The sequence below is a fragment of the Hydra vulgaris genome, chromosome 12 (assembly GCF_038396675.1).
Source record: "Hydra vulgaris chromosome 12, alternate assembly HydraT2T_AEP".
Classification (NCBI taxonomy): domain Eukaryota; kingdom Metazoa; phylum Cnidaria; class Hydrozoa; order Anthoathecata; family Hydridae; genus Hydra; species Hydra vulgaris.
The window spans coordinates 82759913-82774562 of NC_088931.1; the positions used below are offsets into that span (position 1 = coordinate 82759913).

Sequence of the window (14650 nt, forward strand, 5' to 3'; positions counted from 1 at the left end):
ATATTTGATATACTGATTTTAGAGACTGTTGATGTCTACAGGTGTGATGGTTTAGTGCATTAGTATGTACCATTCGGTCGTCTTGTATGGCCTTGTTATGTTTTCGTTCACTTTCAAAATGGGTGAATAGAAAGCTAAACACACTCACTCCTTGCGCTTATGGGCTAGCACATCAGAACCAGATGTAAGACCTACAGAATGGATTTCAATTGATCGAATGTACACATCAGTCACCGTAGGCCACAAGCCATCACTCTTAGCCAAAATAGCTACTGCCCCGTACTGGTTTTTTTTTCTCCTTAAAATAAACCTGTGTTGATTCTGAACATTTTGTTTCTTGCTAATTGTTTATGCGACACAAAAATCGCAAAAAGTGACCAACGGAGCTGTCCAGTTATGTAGACCTGGGAGATGTGAAAATAAAAACAGATTGTAGATGGTGTCATTGAATAAAAAATAAAAATCATTAGAAAATATAAAATGTGTGGCAAGACTTTAGTGAAGTAGAAAAACGAAGAATAGACGATAAGGGGGCATGGGGAGAAACAACTAACGCTCTAGTCATTTTGTGTGTAGAACATATGCAACAAGGAACAAATATTTGATATACTGATTTTAGAGACTGTTGATGTCTACAGGTGTGATGGTTTAGTGCATTAGTATGTACCATTCGGTCGTCTTGTATGGCCTTGTTATGTTTTCGTTCACTTTCAAAATGGGTGAATAGAAAGCTAAACACACTCACTCCTTGCGCTTATGGGCTAGCACATCAGAACCAGATGTAAGACCTACAGAATGGATTTCAATTGATCGAATGTACACATCAGTCACCGTAGGCCACAAGCCATCACTCTTAGCCAAAATAGCTACTGCCCCGTACTGGTTTGGATTGATATGCTATGGAGTGAGATTTTAGATCCGAGCACATAGTCAGTCAGCGCTGATCCAATGTGCATTGTGGAGTTTCTAAATGAACGTGTGCATGAGTGTCAGCGTAGCCATTAGGTTATTGAGTGCCAGTAACCAGATCCAGCGGGATAGCCTAATGTCCATTTTGTCGTTGTGGTGTGCATTGGAAAAAGTTGGGGCTCACCAGTCACAAAGAATAAATTTGTTTGTTTATGCGACACAATGATCGCAAAAAGTGACCAAAGGAGCCGTCCAGTTACGTAGACCTGGGAGATGTGAAAATATGTCATTGGATGAGAATCATAAATGAATGTAAAGCCTATTTTGTAAATAAAATTTTAGGACTCAGGGATAGGGTGAACAATAACTCACGCTCTAGTCATCCTAAACAAATAATAAAACAATGGTCTATGAGTAAACAAGTCAATATAGATCCGCTGGTTTATTAACGCCAACCATGACTAAATTTATCGCACCATACCATATAAATTGTTGATTCTGAACATTTTGTTTGTTTCTTTCTGTTTGTTTTATTTTTTTTTTCTTTATTACTTATCCTTTCATAAAGAAAAAAGAAAGAAACCAAATAATATAAAAAACAAACCAAATAGAGAAACCAAATAGAGAAGTTTCAATATCATAAAAAAAAACAAAAAAGGACAAAACTTAACTTAGTATTAAAAGACTTTTTTTATTTTTAGTTTATAAACAAGTTTCCATAGTTACTAACCTTCAGATTCTAAAGTTCTGCCCTATTGAATATATGGCATAAGAATAATTCATAAGAAATTTCTTGTTTATGAATTTATTAGTAACAGCTATTTTCTTTGCAACGATTGTTCAATATAAAATTGACATTTTCAATGTAAATAAAGCAAATAAAAAATACTCATTGGCTGAAGGTAGTTAGTGGAAGTCTGTTAATTAATTTTTTCAGACTCTTCCCGTAATTCATAAATCTGGTAATATTTTATTTAATTGGTTAATCATGTTGACTAGTTTACTGATATGATTTTAACTTTCTTTTAAAGTTAAAATTATGAATCAAAATCGAAATTGTTTATCAAAACCTGGTTAACTGGTCCATGTGCTGGACACATGGACCAGTTAACTAAGTCTTCAACTGGAACCCACTTGAGAAGCATGTTGATAAGCCAGGTTAGCAGGTTGGGTTTTGGTGACGCACCTATTTAATACCTAATATCAAGCTATAGTGACACACTACTATTACTTCTAACAGTCTCCACTGTTCTGGAATTCTCCACTTACCAGGCTATCTTATGGATATATATAATTATAGCATAATATATATTATTGCTCTGAAAACACTTTTTTTTCCAAATATCAAATTATAACCAATATCAATTATTTTCTTTATTAGTTTGATTTAATTTGTGTTCAAACATTGTTTGTTATGTTAGTAATTTTTTATCATCTCTCTTTTTTCTAGTTTGTGCAGGAGAAAAGAAAAATTGAACCACTTGAGAAGATTATTTCAACTAATCGTGAAAAAATGTTTTATGAGCAGAATTCATTAGAAGAAAAATCTCAAGAAGTTGATGCTTTGAAGGATCAACTTAAAAAATGTGAATATGAAAAGTAAGTTTTACTATCAAGTAAAATACACCCAAAGAAGTACACCCTAAGATATTTAACAATTACACTTATCTAAAAGGATCAAAAAAATTTATGTTATATTATTTTATACGCATTTATAAATGAGTACATTAGAAAGTGCTTTTAAAATTTTTTAATTTTGTCTAAATTTTTGCAATTTCAATAGCACTCTCCCAACATTTGGCATTATTTACTAATTTAAAAATATTTTTCAATGTCATAAAATTTTTTGCATATTCTTAATTAAATCAAAATTTATAAATAGAATAAATTTTTATCTAAAAGTACTTTAGCATTTTGACGTGTTGACCATGTAAAATTTACAATCTTTTTTAGATTTAAAAAAATTAGAATTTTTGTTAAATCCAACCACCCTACCCGTAATTCCTCAATTGGGAAAAAAGTTTTTTTAAATGCAAAAGTTTAGCTTATACAAAAATAAAAGATTTTAAAATCTTCTTTACTCATAATCTCTATATAATGCTTCCATGAAAGGATTTTTTTTTATCCTTTAAGATAAGGTTAATTTTGAATTTTAGAGTCTAAAGAAAAAATTTCTGAAACAATTTTTAGAATTTTTTTTTTTCTAGATTGCAAAAGATTAATGAAAACAATTTACTCCATGAACAACTCGCTTTATCGCAAGAGCAGATAGCTTCGTTGCGAAGAAAACTTGCCACGGAAAAGTTTGAAAGGTTTGAAAAGTTTGAATTTAATTCCAAAAATAATTATCATATCAATTGCCAAACATTGGAAATTTTTTTATGAACTCAGTTGAACTCATGAGGCTGTCAAAAGTTGTAAAAATGCCTGCCCGGGTACCCATCGAATAAACAGGCGGATACTCGGGTACCCGTTTGTAAAACTAAATTTTTTTAAATGTCCTTTTTATAAACAGTCAATAAAAACTTTTCATTTAATGTCATTTATTCAGAGTTGTTCTTTTTCATTTATATCTAAACTTTTTTACTTTAAGTGTTCAGTTTACAAGTCAAAATTACGATTTAGAAATATTAGCATTTCTACTGATTCGGGTGCCAAAGATGCACGCCGTCGATCGACCACATGAGTCGATCTGATGGTACTGAATGTATGTGTAACACTGTGTATAGATATTTACTTGCACGCATAATTTCATAATTATGTCTTCCATCTTCCATGTTTTGAAAGAGTTTAGTCTGAGAGACAAATTAAAAAACAAGTTGGAGGAGTTCGAAGGAAAACATTGTACATAAGAATAATAACAATCATTGAGTAATAAGTGGGTACCTGAATAAGAAACTCAAATAACTTTTCGAACGTTTTATCGAATATTTTCAGAAATTCTGATAATGATAAAGAAATCGTAACTATTGAAATTTGTAACAAGATCTTCAAGATCTTCTTTCACGTAACAATTTATCATTAATAAATTGTTATATTACCATTAATAATTCTACACTTTAAAAATAAATGAAATGAATTTTAAACTTCTCAAATGACGGTTACCCGTCATTTAATAATGCTACCCGGGCAATAAGCAATGGGCGGGTACCGTCAACAGCCTTACTTATGAAAATCTTATTATTTTAAACTAAAAAAATATTATTTAATTTAAGCCAAAAACCTGTGTGTGTTAAAAGTTAAGTGATCATTGTCTCGGTTTTTACGTAGGAGGACGCAGCGCAAAACATAATGAAAATTAAGAACTTTATTGTTCTTATTCATAAATATCGTGGTAGAGGTAACCTAGATAAATGTGAAACTTGTTTAACTTTTTCTTACGGAGGTTTTTTTAGCAGAAAAAAAGATTCAAGCATTTTTTAATTTGAGTGTTAATTTTTTAATTAATAATGAACACATAAATTTAGTGTTTTTCTTTTCATAGAGAAGTGATGCAGAATGATTTACGGCGACAAAGCAAATCTTCAATATCGAGTAAGATTTTCTTTTTTCAGTAGTAAAATATTCTTCAAAGTAAGAATTTTTAATGCTTTAGTTTCTTATTGATTTTTATTTAATAAATTAAGTTTAATTTTTTTTTATATATGTAGATAGTAAAGAAAGTAAAGGTGTTGATACAGATAATAGTGAGCAATTCATTGACGTTTCAAGAAGCAGTAAATCTCCTCAAAGCCTTACAAATGCCTCGTCTCCTGATTCTAATTTTCCTAAATCTATGGATAAAAGCATTCAGTTCGTTGACACTGATAAAAACAGTTTATCGAACATTACAAATGCTCCATCTCCTAATTCTAATTTTCTCCTATATTCTCCTTTGAACGCAGTAAGTTTGGACACAGTAAGTTTGTTAAAGTTTAACAAGACTTTCTTAAAGAATTGAACCTATGTGTTGAACCTTTTTGTAAAATATAATTTTATAATACTTTTTTTTTATCTAATTTTTTAAATTATCTTTGCTTTATTTTATTTTTACTTTTAGACTCCTTCGTCACAAAGTGAAAAAAACCCATGAAGTGTGTATAAATATCCAGGAACCGCGATTAAAATCTACAAATTATAAGTAAAATTCATGAATTACGAATAAAATCCACGAATCACAAGTTAATTGTTGCCAGGCACCATCATATACTTTGTACATACGTATAAATTCAAATTTGTCCATATTTAAATATATTTTTTTAATTATATATTTTATATGTAAATATACTTTAAAATTTATTCGATTTGAAAATGATTGTTTGTCTTAATTATTTTTAAAAACTCGCGCATGCGTTTACTTATTTTTATTATTTATAAAATCGCTAAATAAATCCGTATGACTACAAGTAAACAGTTGTAATTTCTCTCTGCTATTTAAAATTATAATATTGTCAGCTCAGCTAATGTTAAATTTTGAAGAATATTGGGTATAAATGCGTATTGAAATAAAAAGGAAATAAAAGGTAATTTTCCGCGTTCATTTTTAGGCAATATTTGACCGTGGTGCTGCAACATAATACTCACATAATTCGTTTAAGTGAGCCAGCCCGGCTAATCAGGTTTCCCGCCTCATATGAATAGCCCACATGTCATTTTTATTTTATTATGATTAATCAAATACTACAATGTCATATACCATTAGAAAAGTGTTGATATCATTAGAAGGCAGGATTTCAAAGGTGAAAAAATTATCAAAATCGAGCAATTCTACAAAATGTTTTAGTATCAAATTTCTGATATAATGATTTGTTGGTTTTCTTTTTCTAATCATATATTGTTTAAGTTATTTTTATTAATTTTTTTTTCTGTTCTTTGATTCATTAAAAAATTTTATACAAATATGTAGTGGCTGCAATGTTATTTACAAAATCGTAAACAAGGAGTACCATATGACTTAACATGTTCCCCATTTGAATCAATAAATTGCGTAGTTCCCCAAGGATCAATACTTGGACCTCTGCTGTTTTTAATTTATATTAATGATATTTATTTGTCTTCAAAAATACTTAATTTTATATTATTTTAATATTATTTTTGCTGATGTAATATTATTGCTGATTTAATATTATTTTTGCTTAATATTATTTTTGCTGATGACACAAATGTTTTCTTTTCTGACTCAAATTTAAAAAATATTTTTTATATTGTAAACACAGAATTAATATATCTTAATGAGTGGTTTGAAGCAAATAAACTTTCATTAAATATTGAAAAAACGAAATATATTTTGTTTGCTAAGTCATCTAAATCTGAATTAACAATTAACAATATTAAAATAAAAAGAGTTTTTTCAATGAAAATACTAGAAATAATTTTCGATGAGAATTTAAATTGGAAAAGCCAAATAAAGCTAGTCGAGAACAAAGTTTCAAAGACCCTGGAAATTATGTACAAGACAAAACATCTTTTAAATAATTTATGTTTAAAAAATTTATACTTTTCATTTATACATAGTCATATTAACTATTGTAATATTGCCTGGGCAAACAATCATTTATCTTTTCTAAAAATTATTTATACAAAACAAAAGCAAGCAAGTAGATTAGTTTTGGGCGCAAGTAGATACGAAAGTGCCGAGCCGTTACTCAAGGAAATAAATGCTCTAAATGTATACAAACTAAATATATACCATAACTTGTTATTTATGTTTAAACTTCAAAATGAAATGATACCAAAATATTTTTTTAAAAGTTTCACTCGAATTAATCATAAATATGAAACAAGATATTCAATGAGTAATTACTACATCCCACTAACATCACTCAAAAAATCTGACTTCTCGACTATATGCCGGGGACCACGCTTGTGGAATTCGGTTCTTGACGAAAATATGAAAAAAATAAAATCTATTGCAACATTTAAAAGAACTATAAAAAAACACTTACTAAATTTAAACATTACGTACATTCTCTCATTTTTTAAAAAAAAAATCGAAATAATTTTGTATTTTTAATTTTTTATGTACTTTATTTAATTTTAATATTGTATTGAATATGTATATGCATATGAAGCGAATTAATTTTTTTTTTTTTGTTTATTGTCTTTAATATGTATACGAATATGTACAGATTTGTAATTTTTTATTTGTTATTTTATATTTTAACTTTATCTTAAATTTCTTCTTTTTTTAACTTTAAGTTCTTTTTTAACCTTCTAAAATTTCAAACCAATTTTTTTTTTTTTTTTTTTTTTTTTTTTTTTTGCCGTTTAAAAATATACATTCCGTAATTTACTAACAAAATATAAATATAGCAGGGGCGAGAAGAAGACTAATATGTCTTATCACCAAGCCCCTTTATAAATTCCGTAAATATAAAGTTTAATTTTAAAAAAGGAAACTTCGTTAAATTTATTAAATAAACAAATGTACAAAAGTGGTAAAATAATAAATAAAACATCTATTAATAAAAAAAAAAAGTGAAGAATTAGCTAGAAGCGCTATAGGCTTAGCAAAAAACAAAAACAATAATTACATAAAAGAATGAAATATTAATTTCACTCTTTTATGTAATATTGGAAGATGTAAAATTTAATTGTATTTTTTTTTTTTTGTATTTCACAAAGGGGCTTGATGATAAGTCATTTTGACTTCTACTTGCCCCAGTCAGCTTGTAATTATATATATTTGTTTAAATTTATAGATAACATTGTAAAATATGTAAAATGACGAAATAAATAGAAATTCTATGTGAAAAAAAAAAAAAGAAAGTAAAAAAGTTTACAATTGAAGATAATGTTAAAATAAAGATAAAAATTAAGAACGCAGAAACTCGAAGAAAAATTAAGAACGCAGTAACTCGAAGAAAAATTATGAACGCAGTAACTCGAAGAAAAACAAATGAACTTAAAACAATTGCTACGCTTAATGAGTTTAAGAACAAATTGAAGCGAAAACTACTGATGAACGACGTAGCGCTCAGCTTTTTCTGAAGCTTTTATGGTTGCTACTGTTAAACGTACCCAATAATTAGAGGTTTGTCATTACTGACTTGACGATCTTAGAAAAGGATAGTGCCACTTGTTATTGCTTCAATTCTTTTTTTTTTTATAAAAAAAAAATGATGATTTATAAGAATTATTCAGATATTTCAAGGTGTAAAAAGCATATATACTGGTGTAAAAAAAAAGCTACAGGATTATGCTTATTTTAATTTTTTCAATTTTTATTTAGGTGCCCCAACAAAGTTCTTACGGTCTTGTCACAGAGCACCGTGAATGAGCATTTAATAGAAAGTTCACGCCTCCTTCCTAACCGATGTCGCAAAACTTGCCCAGAGGTAGGATTTGAACCAAGGATCCTTTGTTTCTGAGCCAAGTGCGCTACCACAGCGTCGCGGCTGCTATATTTGCTTGCATGCTTCTTAGTAATATACTTTTTTTTACTAGTTACTTTTTTTTTTTTTTTTTTCTTAACAAATACAAAAAGTTAAAGTTGGACATTAGTATCTATGACTTTTATTTTATAAAGTTTTTAGAAAAGCGTTTTATATTAGAGTGTTACGTTTTTTAATTTTTGTTGTTTTATATTTACGGTATAGACTAAAGGGCTTGGTGATAAGATAAATTATGTCTTGAATAAATTATATAGCAAAAAAAAAAAAAAGAAGAAGAAGACTTAGAGGTCTTGTCATGAAAACCGATAAAATTAGGCGCGTCGATAAAAGTTGATACAAATTCATACAAATTAGTTTATTGTTAATAAAAATGGTATTTGAAGTTTTCATTAGATTAACTTGAAATATGGTAGGCTCCACACTAAAATCATTTTTCTTCGGATTTTTTTTTTTTTTTTTTTTTTTTGTGTTTGAGATAACTTGACTTGAAGAAATGGAGCAAACTCCAAACATTTGTATATATAAACTTATGTCAAATAATGAGGCTTCGCAAAAAATTGCGATGATTGGAGACTGGGAACAAAAAAGCCCTTTAACTTCATCCCCCTCACACCTAAACCAAAAGTTTTATTTTATTTTTTAGTTATAACTGTTGAATGCTGAGATGCAGCTATGATGTACCATCTCGATTTTAAGAATATCCTGATGAAAACGTTCTCCGTGCCCTTCACTTACATCACCCAAATTTGGTCTTAAAAATTCTAAGTGTGAATGCAGTTAATGCAACTTTTTTGACATTTTATATTTGATATCTGCATACCGTACAGTCCACAAGCTTCATGTAGTTGTCACTCTTATTATTGCCAAAAAATCTATTAACAATTTGTCTAAACGCAACCCACGCTTCTTTTTCAACTGCAAACATTTTGTTGGGTTTAATGCTTTGACATGTTGTTTGACAAGACCTAGTTTAATGTAAAGGTGGAGGAGGGGACAAGATCATCTCAAGAGGTATCAGGGATTGATTTATAACATTGTGTGAACCAGACCGTAAATGTTCTTTTACTGGTCATTTCCTCTTATAAAATGATAACCCACAGCCCTGCTATCCCATAAACAAAGAAAACATGAATACTTTGTGTAAACTCCTTGTTGACCGAGAAGAAATGCTAGCATCTCAAAATTTTCACATACATCCAACTTATAAATGTTGGAGTTGATTTTTTCAAGTCACAATTTCACATGTTATTGTGGTCTTCCTTTTGATGAATGAAATAAGCAACTGGGATTTAAGGAAATTGATTTCCTTTATGTAGCAAAACTGCCTTTGGACTTCTTTTTGAGTTGTCAAGAAACAATCTCCACTTTTCGGGATTGCGAACAATGCCAATTTCATCAAAAAGACCACAAACATCATGACAATAGCACATCGATTCGAATACATAAAAGCATGCAAATATTTTATGTCTCTTCAGTTATTTTGAAGTTTTGAACTATGGATCTAATAAACTCCATTTTTTCAAACGTGATGTGAGAAGTTCGGCATATGATTTAGTGAGACTTAAATCTCGTACTAAGTCATTGAGTTCTTTTTGATTAGAGAAATGGGGCAATTCATTCGGTTCCCTAAAACCACAGTCATCACTGATATCATCTGGTATATCTTCTTCAGAATGATATGCAGCCACTTCTTTGGATTGAGGTAAAGTAGAAACAGACAATTCATTACTATGTGGAACTGGCTAAATAGAAGATGGCATATTTGGATAAACAAGAGTCATCCTATCCTGCAGCTTTTTATTCTTTGAAATAAAACCATGCAGAAATAACAGTCTAAATGGTGCTTCATTGGTTCTTTCCATATTCTTGGGATCGCGAATGGCATTGAATTTTGGATTCCACGCAGCCACCCTTCCAGATATGATCTGGTCCTGCCACAACTTTAGTGTAGTGCCCAAGAATTGTCCTGATCTCCCATAGCCATACTAAAATAAGCATGCTATGCAGTAAAGAATTTGTACCACTGACAATTTTATGTTTAGTTTGTGTTGGAACACAAACATAACAAAAGTCAGGAAAAAGCATGCAGGATCTACTAGACATATTCAGCACTTCATATAATAATTGTAATTAGTTAAACTGAAAAAAAATACATAAATATAATTAAAATCAGCATATTTATAATATTATAAACATATGTTTTTGCAAAACCAATGGTTTTGCTTTATATCAAGACTTCATGAGAAAAAGCATAAAGTATGTTTTGAAGTTTTTATTCATATACAAAAACTTTTTAAATATACTTTATGCTTTTTCTCAGAAATCTTGATTATAGGGCAAAATTAATGGTACCATTGAATTCAGCATCCCAAAACTATGTAAGAAACATTAAAAAATTAACATAATGTTGTAATATTGTGTTATATATAAAACCAGAATCATGCTAAATAAGCAACCATTAAGACAACTATATTATTTGTTTATCCGTTGCCATTCAAATTATCCAAATATTGTATGGGGAAGCGAGTACAAAACTAAACTTAAATCTTTTTGTCAGAGTCAGAAAAACGCAGCTCGCTAATTATATTTATAATTGTTTTTAAAGTTCAAAACCACTTCTGAGAGAAATACTGTAAACTGCTCTGCGAGCAGCATTTTATAGATAAACAAGCCACCATGGAATAGTACAAGTGAATTATTTGTGAAACATGGTGCCCATTCACTTAATGTTGTTTATTCGCAAGCAAAAATACTCCTTAATGTTACTGCTGCAGAATAGTGAGAACCTCGTCATAAAACCTTTTGTTAACTCAAATAGGTTCTTGCAGTCTCCGCTGATGTTTAAATGGAGAGCTGAGTTATATTTATAACAGTTTAATTTCTTATCTTTATATATATATATATATATATATATATATATATATATATATATATATATATATATATATATATATATATATATATATATTCTTGGATCTTATTTTTATTTAAGTGAGTTAGACTTTGTTTTATTCTAATCCACTTTATTTTACCCATTGTATATTTATTATATTGAGCCTTGAGCCTGTCAATAAATTTGATTGATTGATAAGTGGTTTATTTATAAATGTAGTTAAGTGGTTCATTTCCACAGCACGTAAAGAAAGAAAGAGAAATTGTCTACAACATGCTCAAATTCGGTCTGTAATTTATAATAGACAGACTTGCAAGCACCAAATATTAGATGAAAAAGAAAAAAGGAAATTAGAACAAAAACCATAATTAATGACTTTCAGCCTGATTAAGAATTTGTATAAACAATTGTCTACAAAGCAACTGGATGATTTAGATGATGTTATGTTTAAGAGAAATGTTTGTAGAATATTATGCCCTGAATGGTATGATACTGAACAATCTAAGTATGTCATATATGATGGTAGAGTAGAAAAAGTAAAAAAAAAATTCTAAAACAGAATTTACAATATTTCTTACTGGAAAAAAGATAAAACTGATTATGAAGCTGTTTATTGTATGAAAAATTCCAGCTGGCTGCAGATATTCAGGAAAATTAATATTTTATTAATGCTATTTTGTATTAATTATGTTTAATGTTAATATGTATTGTTTTCATAATTGTAATGTTTACTAATGCCAACATAGATATTGCAAATGTTATAAATTGCTGGTTACGTTTTTGCAAAAAGTAAATAGCAAGCTTGCTGGTTACGCTTTTGCAGGTCGCAACACTTGCAATACTTTTATGCAAGTCATAACATTTGCTGTATCTATTTTGGAAATAATAAAGATTACAATTATGAAAAAAATACATATTGCCCAAAAATTTGTGCAAGTCACAATACTAGTATTGTGACTTACACTTTTTTTTGTGCAAGTCACAACACACGCCCCTCCCCTTAAGTCAAATTATACGCCACTAACCACTAGTTGTAAAGAATTAAAGTATAAATTTTACTTTTTTATGCTACATTTACTTATTTTATTAGAGATAAAAATATTATTTTTAAAATGAATCATTTTTGATAATGTGTTAATCAATCACCACCACATCCACCCCTAACTCATAGCTACACCTCTTATATTTGGTTGTGGTGAGATAGCAAAATATAAAAACTTCTGTTTCATAAAATAGACGCTTTACATTAATTAAAAACCTTTTTTGTAAAAAAATGTTCCATTTATTAGGGATACATGTTGTAGTTCGGTGCCCCCTCTAACCGCCCGCCCACGCCTACAGCTAGATGCTACTATAAATTTGTAGCCCACACTTACACCTATCTTTTGATACCAAGTCATAAACATTTTGACTAGAATTGGGAAAGTTACAATAACTTTTACAAAATTATTTTGACCACAGTTTCTTTAACAATTCTATATATTCAAAAATCACTTAAAACATCATAATTTTTTTTGAATTGTTCGATTTCGATAATTTTTTCATCATTAAAATACTTTATTAACGCTCTTTCTCAGTGCCGGATTAAGGCTTTGTTGGCCCTAAATAAAGATAATACGGACTTTCCCACAAAAAGAAGAAAAGTAAAATTTAAAAAAGAATATTTATTAGGCAAAAACTACATAATTTAAAATTTTCGCGCTTTTATAACTGCAAATTTGTCAATTAGTTCTTTAAAGTTGACCTTGTTGAGCAAATCACTTTCAATGCGCAGAAGTGAAAGTACAGAAAGACGCCGTTGAGCCATTGTTGATCGTTTTGCATCTTTAATTCTTTTCAATCGAGAAAACGAACGTTCTCCTGAACAATTGGTTGACATCAGACGTAAGTAGATCCGGAGTGCTATTTCAGTATTTGGAAATGCTTGATATACACCAGAATTGTGCAGCATTTTAAACATCTTCTGAGCACTTGAATCAACTTGATTCTGTGCACTTGATCCTTCTTCATAGTTTCTCTGTTCTTTATACCAGCACATAAATTGTCGAAATTCTGTTGGAAAATCAGAACAAAGGTCTTTCGAGTACACAGTAACCATTCCTTTAACAGCAATGTCAATATCTTCATCTGTCATGGAGTCATACTCAGTCAGAACTCCAAATCTCTGCAGCACAATTGAGTAAGCTTTAATGCGTTTCTTTAACGCATTTTTCAGCTGATCGATGATGACATAGAAGGTATTGACCTTGAAGTTTTGCTGGCTTGACATCCCTTCCATAGCATCTGCGGCATCTCCATCATTAATTTGTCTCTTACGCTTTGGTTGTCTTCGACTTTCAGATTTATATGTGCTGTTGCCACAACGATCACCTGCCTTCTGATTATAATCATCAAACTTCTCTCGGCATTCATCCAAAAATATATACAAGATCTTCAGCAGACCAATAGCTGGAGTTAATTCGATTGTAGAACTTTGCAATAACTTGCTATTAATGTTGAACCTCTGCAACCTAGGGCAACTTCAATAATATCCGTGTGTTTGGCCAATGAACCCGCTTCATTCCTTGTGCTACCATTCTGATTACAATCCCCTGAGATCTCCTGAAGAGCACTTTGTAATTGGTGGTACCCCTTGATCACTGCTTTTGCAGCATCAGCTCGAGCAGACCACCGGGTATCTGATGGGTATTTTGGAACAAGGCATTTGGTTGGTTTTTAACATGGGTCATCATGACATCCCAACGATGTGTTGATGCTACAAAGAAAGTATACAGGCAATTCAATATGTTAAAAAATGAAACTGCTTCAACGCAACAATCCACAGCTGACTGGCCAAGTAGGTTCAACGAGTGGGCAGCACAAGGAATATAGTCCACTAAACTGTTTTTGTTTTTCAGGATTTGTTGCATGCCAATATATTTACCAGACATATTGCTGGCATTATCATATGTCTGACCACAGCAATTTTTGTAGTCGATGTCTTAATCTGACAAGTACTGAAGCAGTGTGTCAGCAAGATTCTGCCCTGTGTGACTGGATATATTGATAAATGTCAAAAAACGCTCCACAGGCTGGTAATCCACCATATTAATATAACGAAGAATGATGGTCAGTTGGTCACAATGGGTAATATCAGGAGTGGAATCTACTGAAACTAAAAAATACCGTGACTTTGAAATCTCATCCTTTATGAAACCCATAAATTGTTCACCTATCATTGCAAATAATTCTTCACAGATTGTTTTTGATAAATACAATGTGTGACCGCGTCCGCGATTGCCATGAGTACAGATGTGCTGGGACAAAAATGGATCAAATTGACCAATCAGCTCCAAGATGCCCAAATAATTCCCATTTTCTCTGGAGCCAACAACTTCATTGCTACCTCGAAGAGGGAGACCTCTCTCACAAAGAAAAGTAGTAGTTGCAACACAGCGTGACAGGACATTTCTCCAGTAATTGCGCTGCTCCAACA

The 14650-nt window shown here is 30.3% G+C and overlaps 1 protein-coding gene across 3 annotated transcripts in view; it reads left to right on the forward strand.

Annotated features, from left to right (window-relative positions):
* The window catches only part of LOC100200874 (centrosomal protein of 135 kDa), a 77713-nt gene extending 72510 nt beyond the window's left edge, over window positions 1–5203 (forward strand). For 2 of the 3 annotated variants that reach the window (XM_065814683.1, XM_065814684.1), the window contains exons 21-25: window positions 2360–2508; window positions 3117–3221; window positions 4394–4443; window positions 4560–4807; window positions 4949–5203. In XM_065814683.1, coding sequence (XP_065670755.1) covers window positions 2360–2508; window positions 3117–3221; window positions 4394–4443; window positions 4560–4807; window positions 4949–4981 — 585 coding nt within the window. In that variant the 3' untranslated portion in view covers window positions 4982–5203. The remainder of the gene's footprint in view (window positions 1–2359; window positions 2509–3116; window positions 3222–4393; window positions 4444–4559; window positions 4808–4948) is intronic. The other variant, XM_065814685.1, reaches the window with a different exon arrangement.
* Window positions 5204–14650: the final 9447 nt, after the last annotated feature.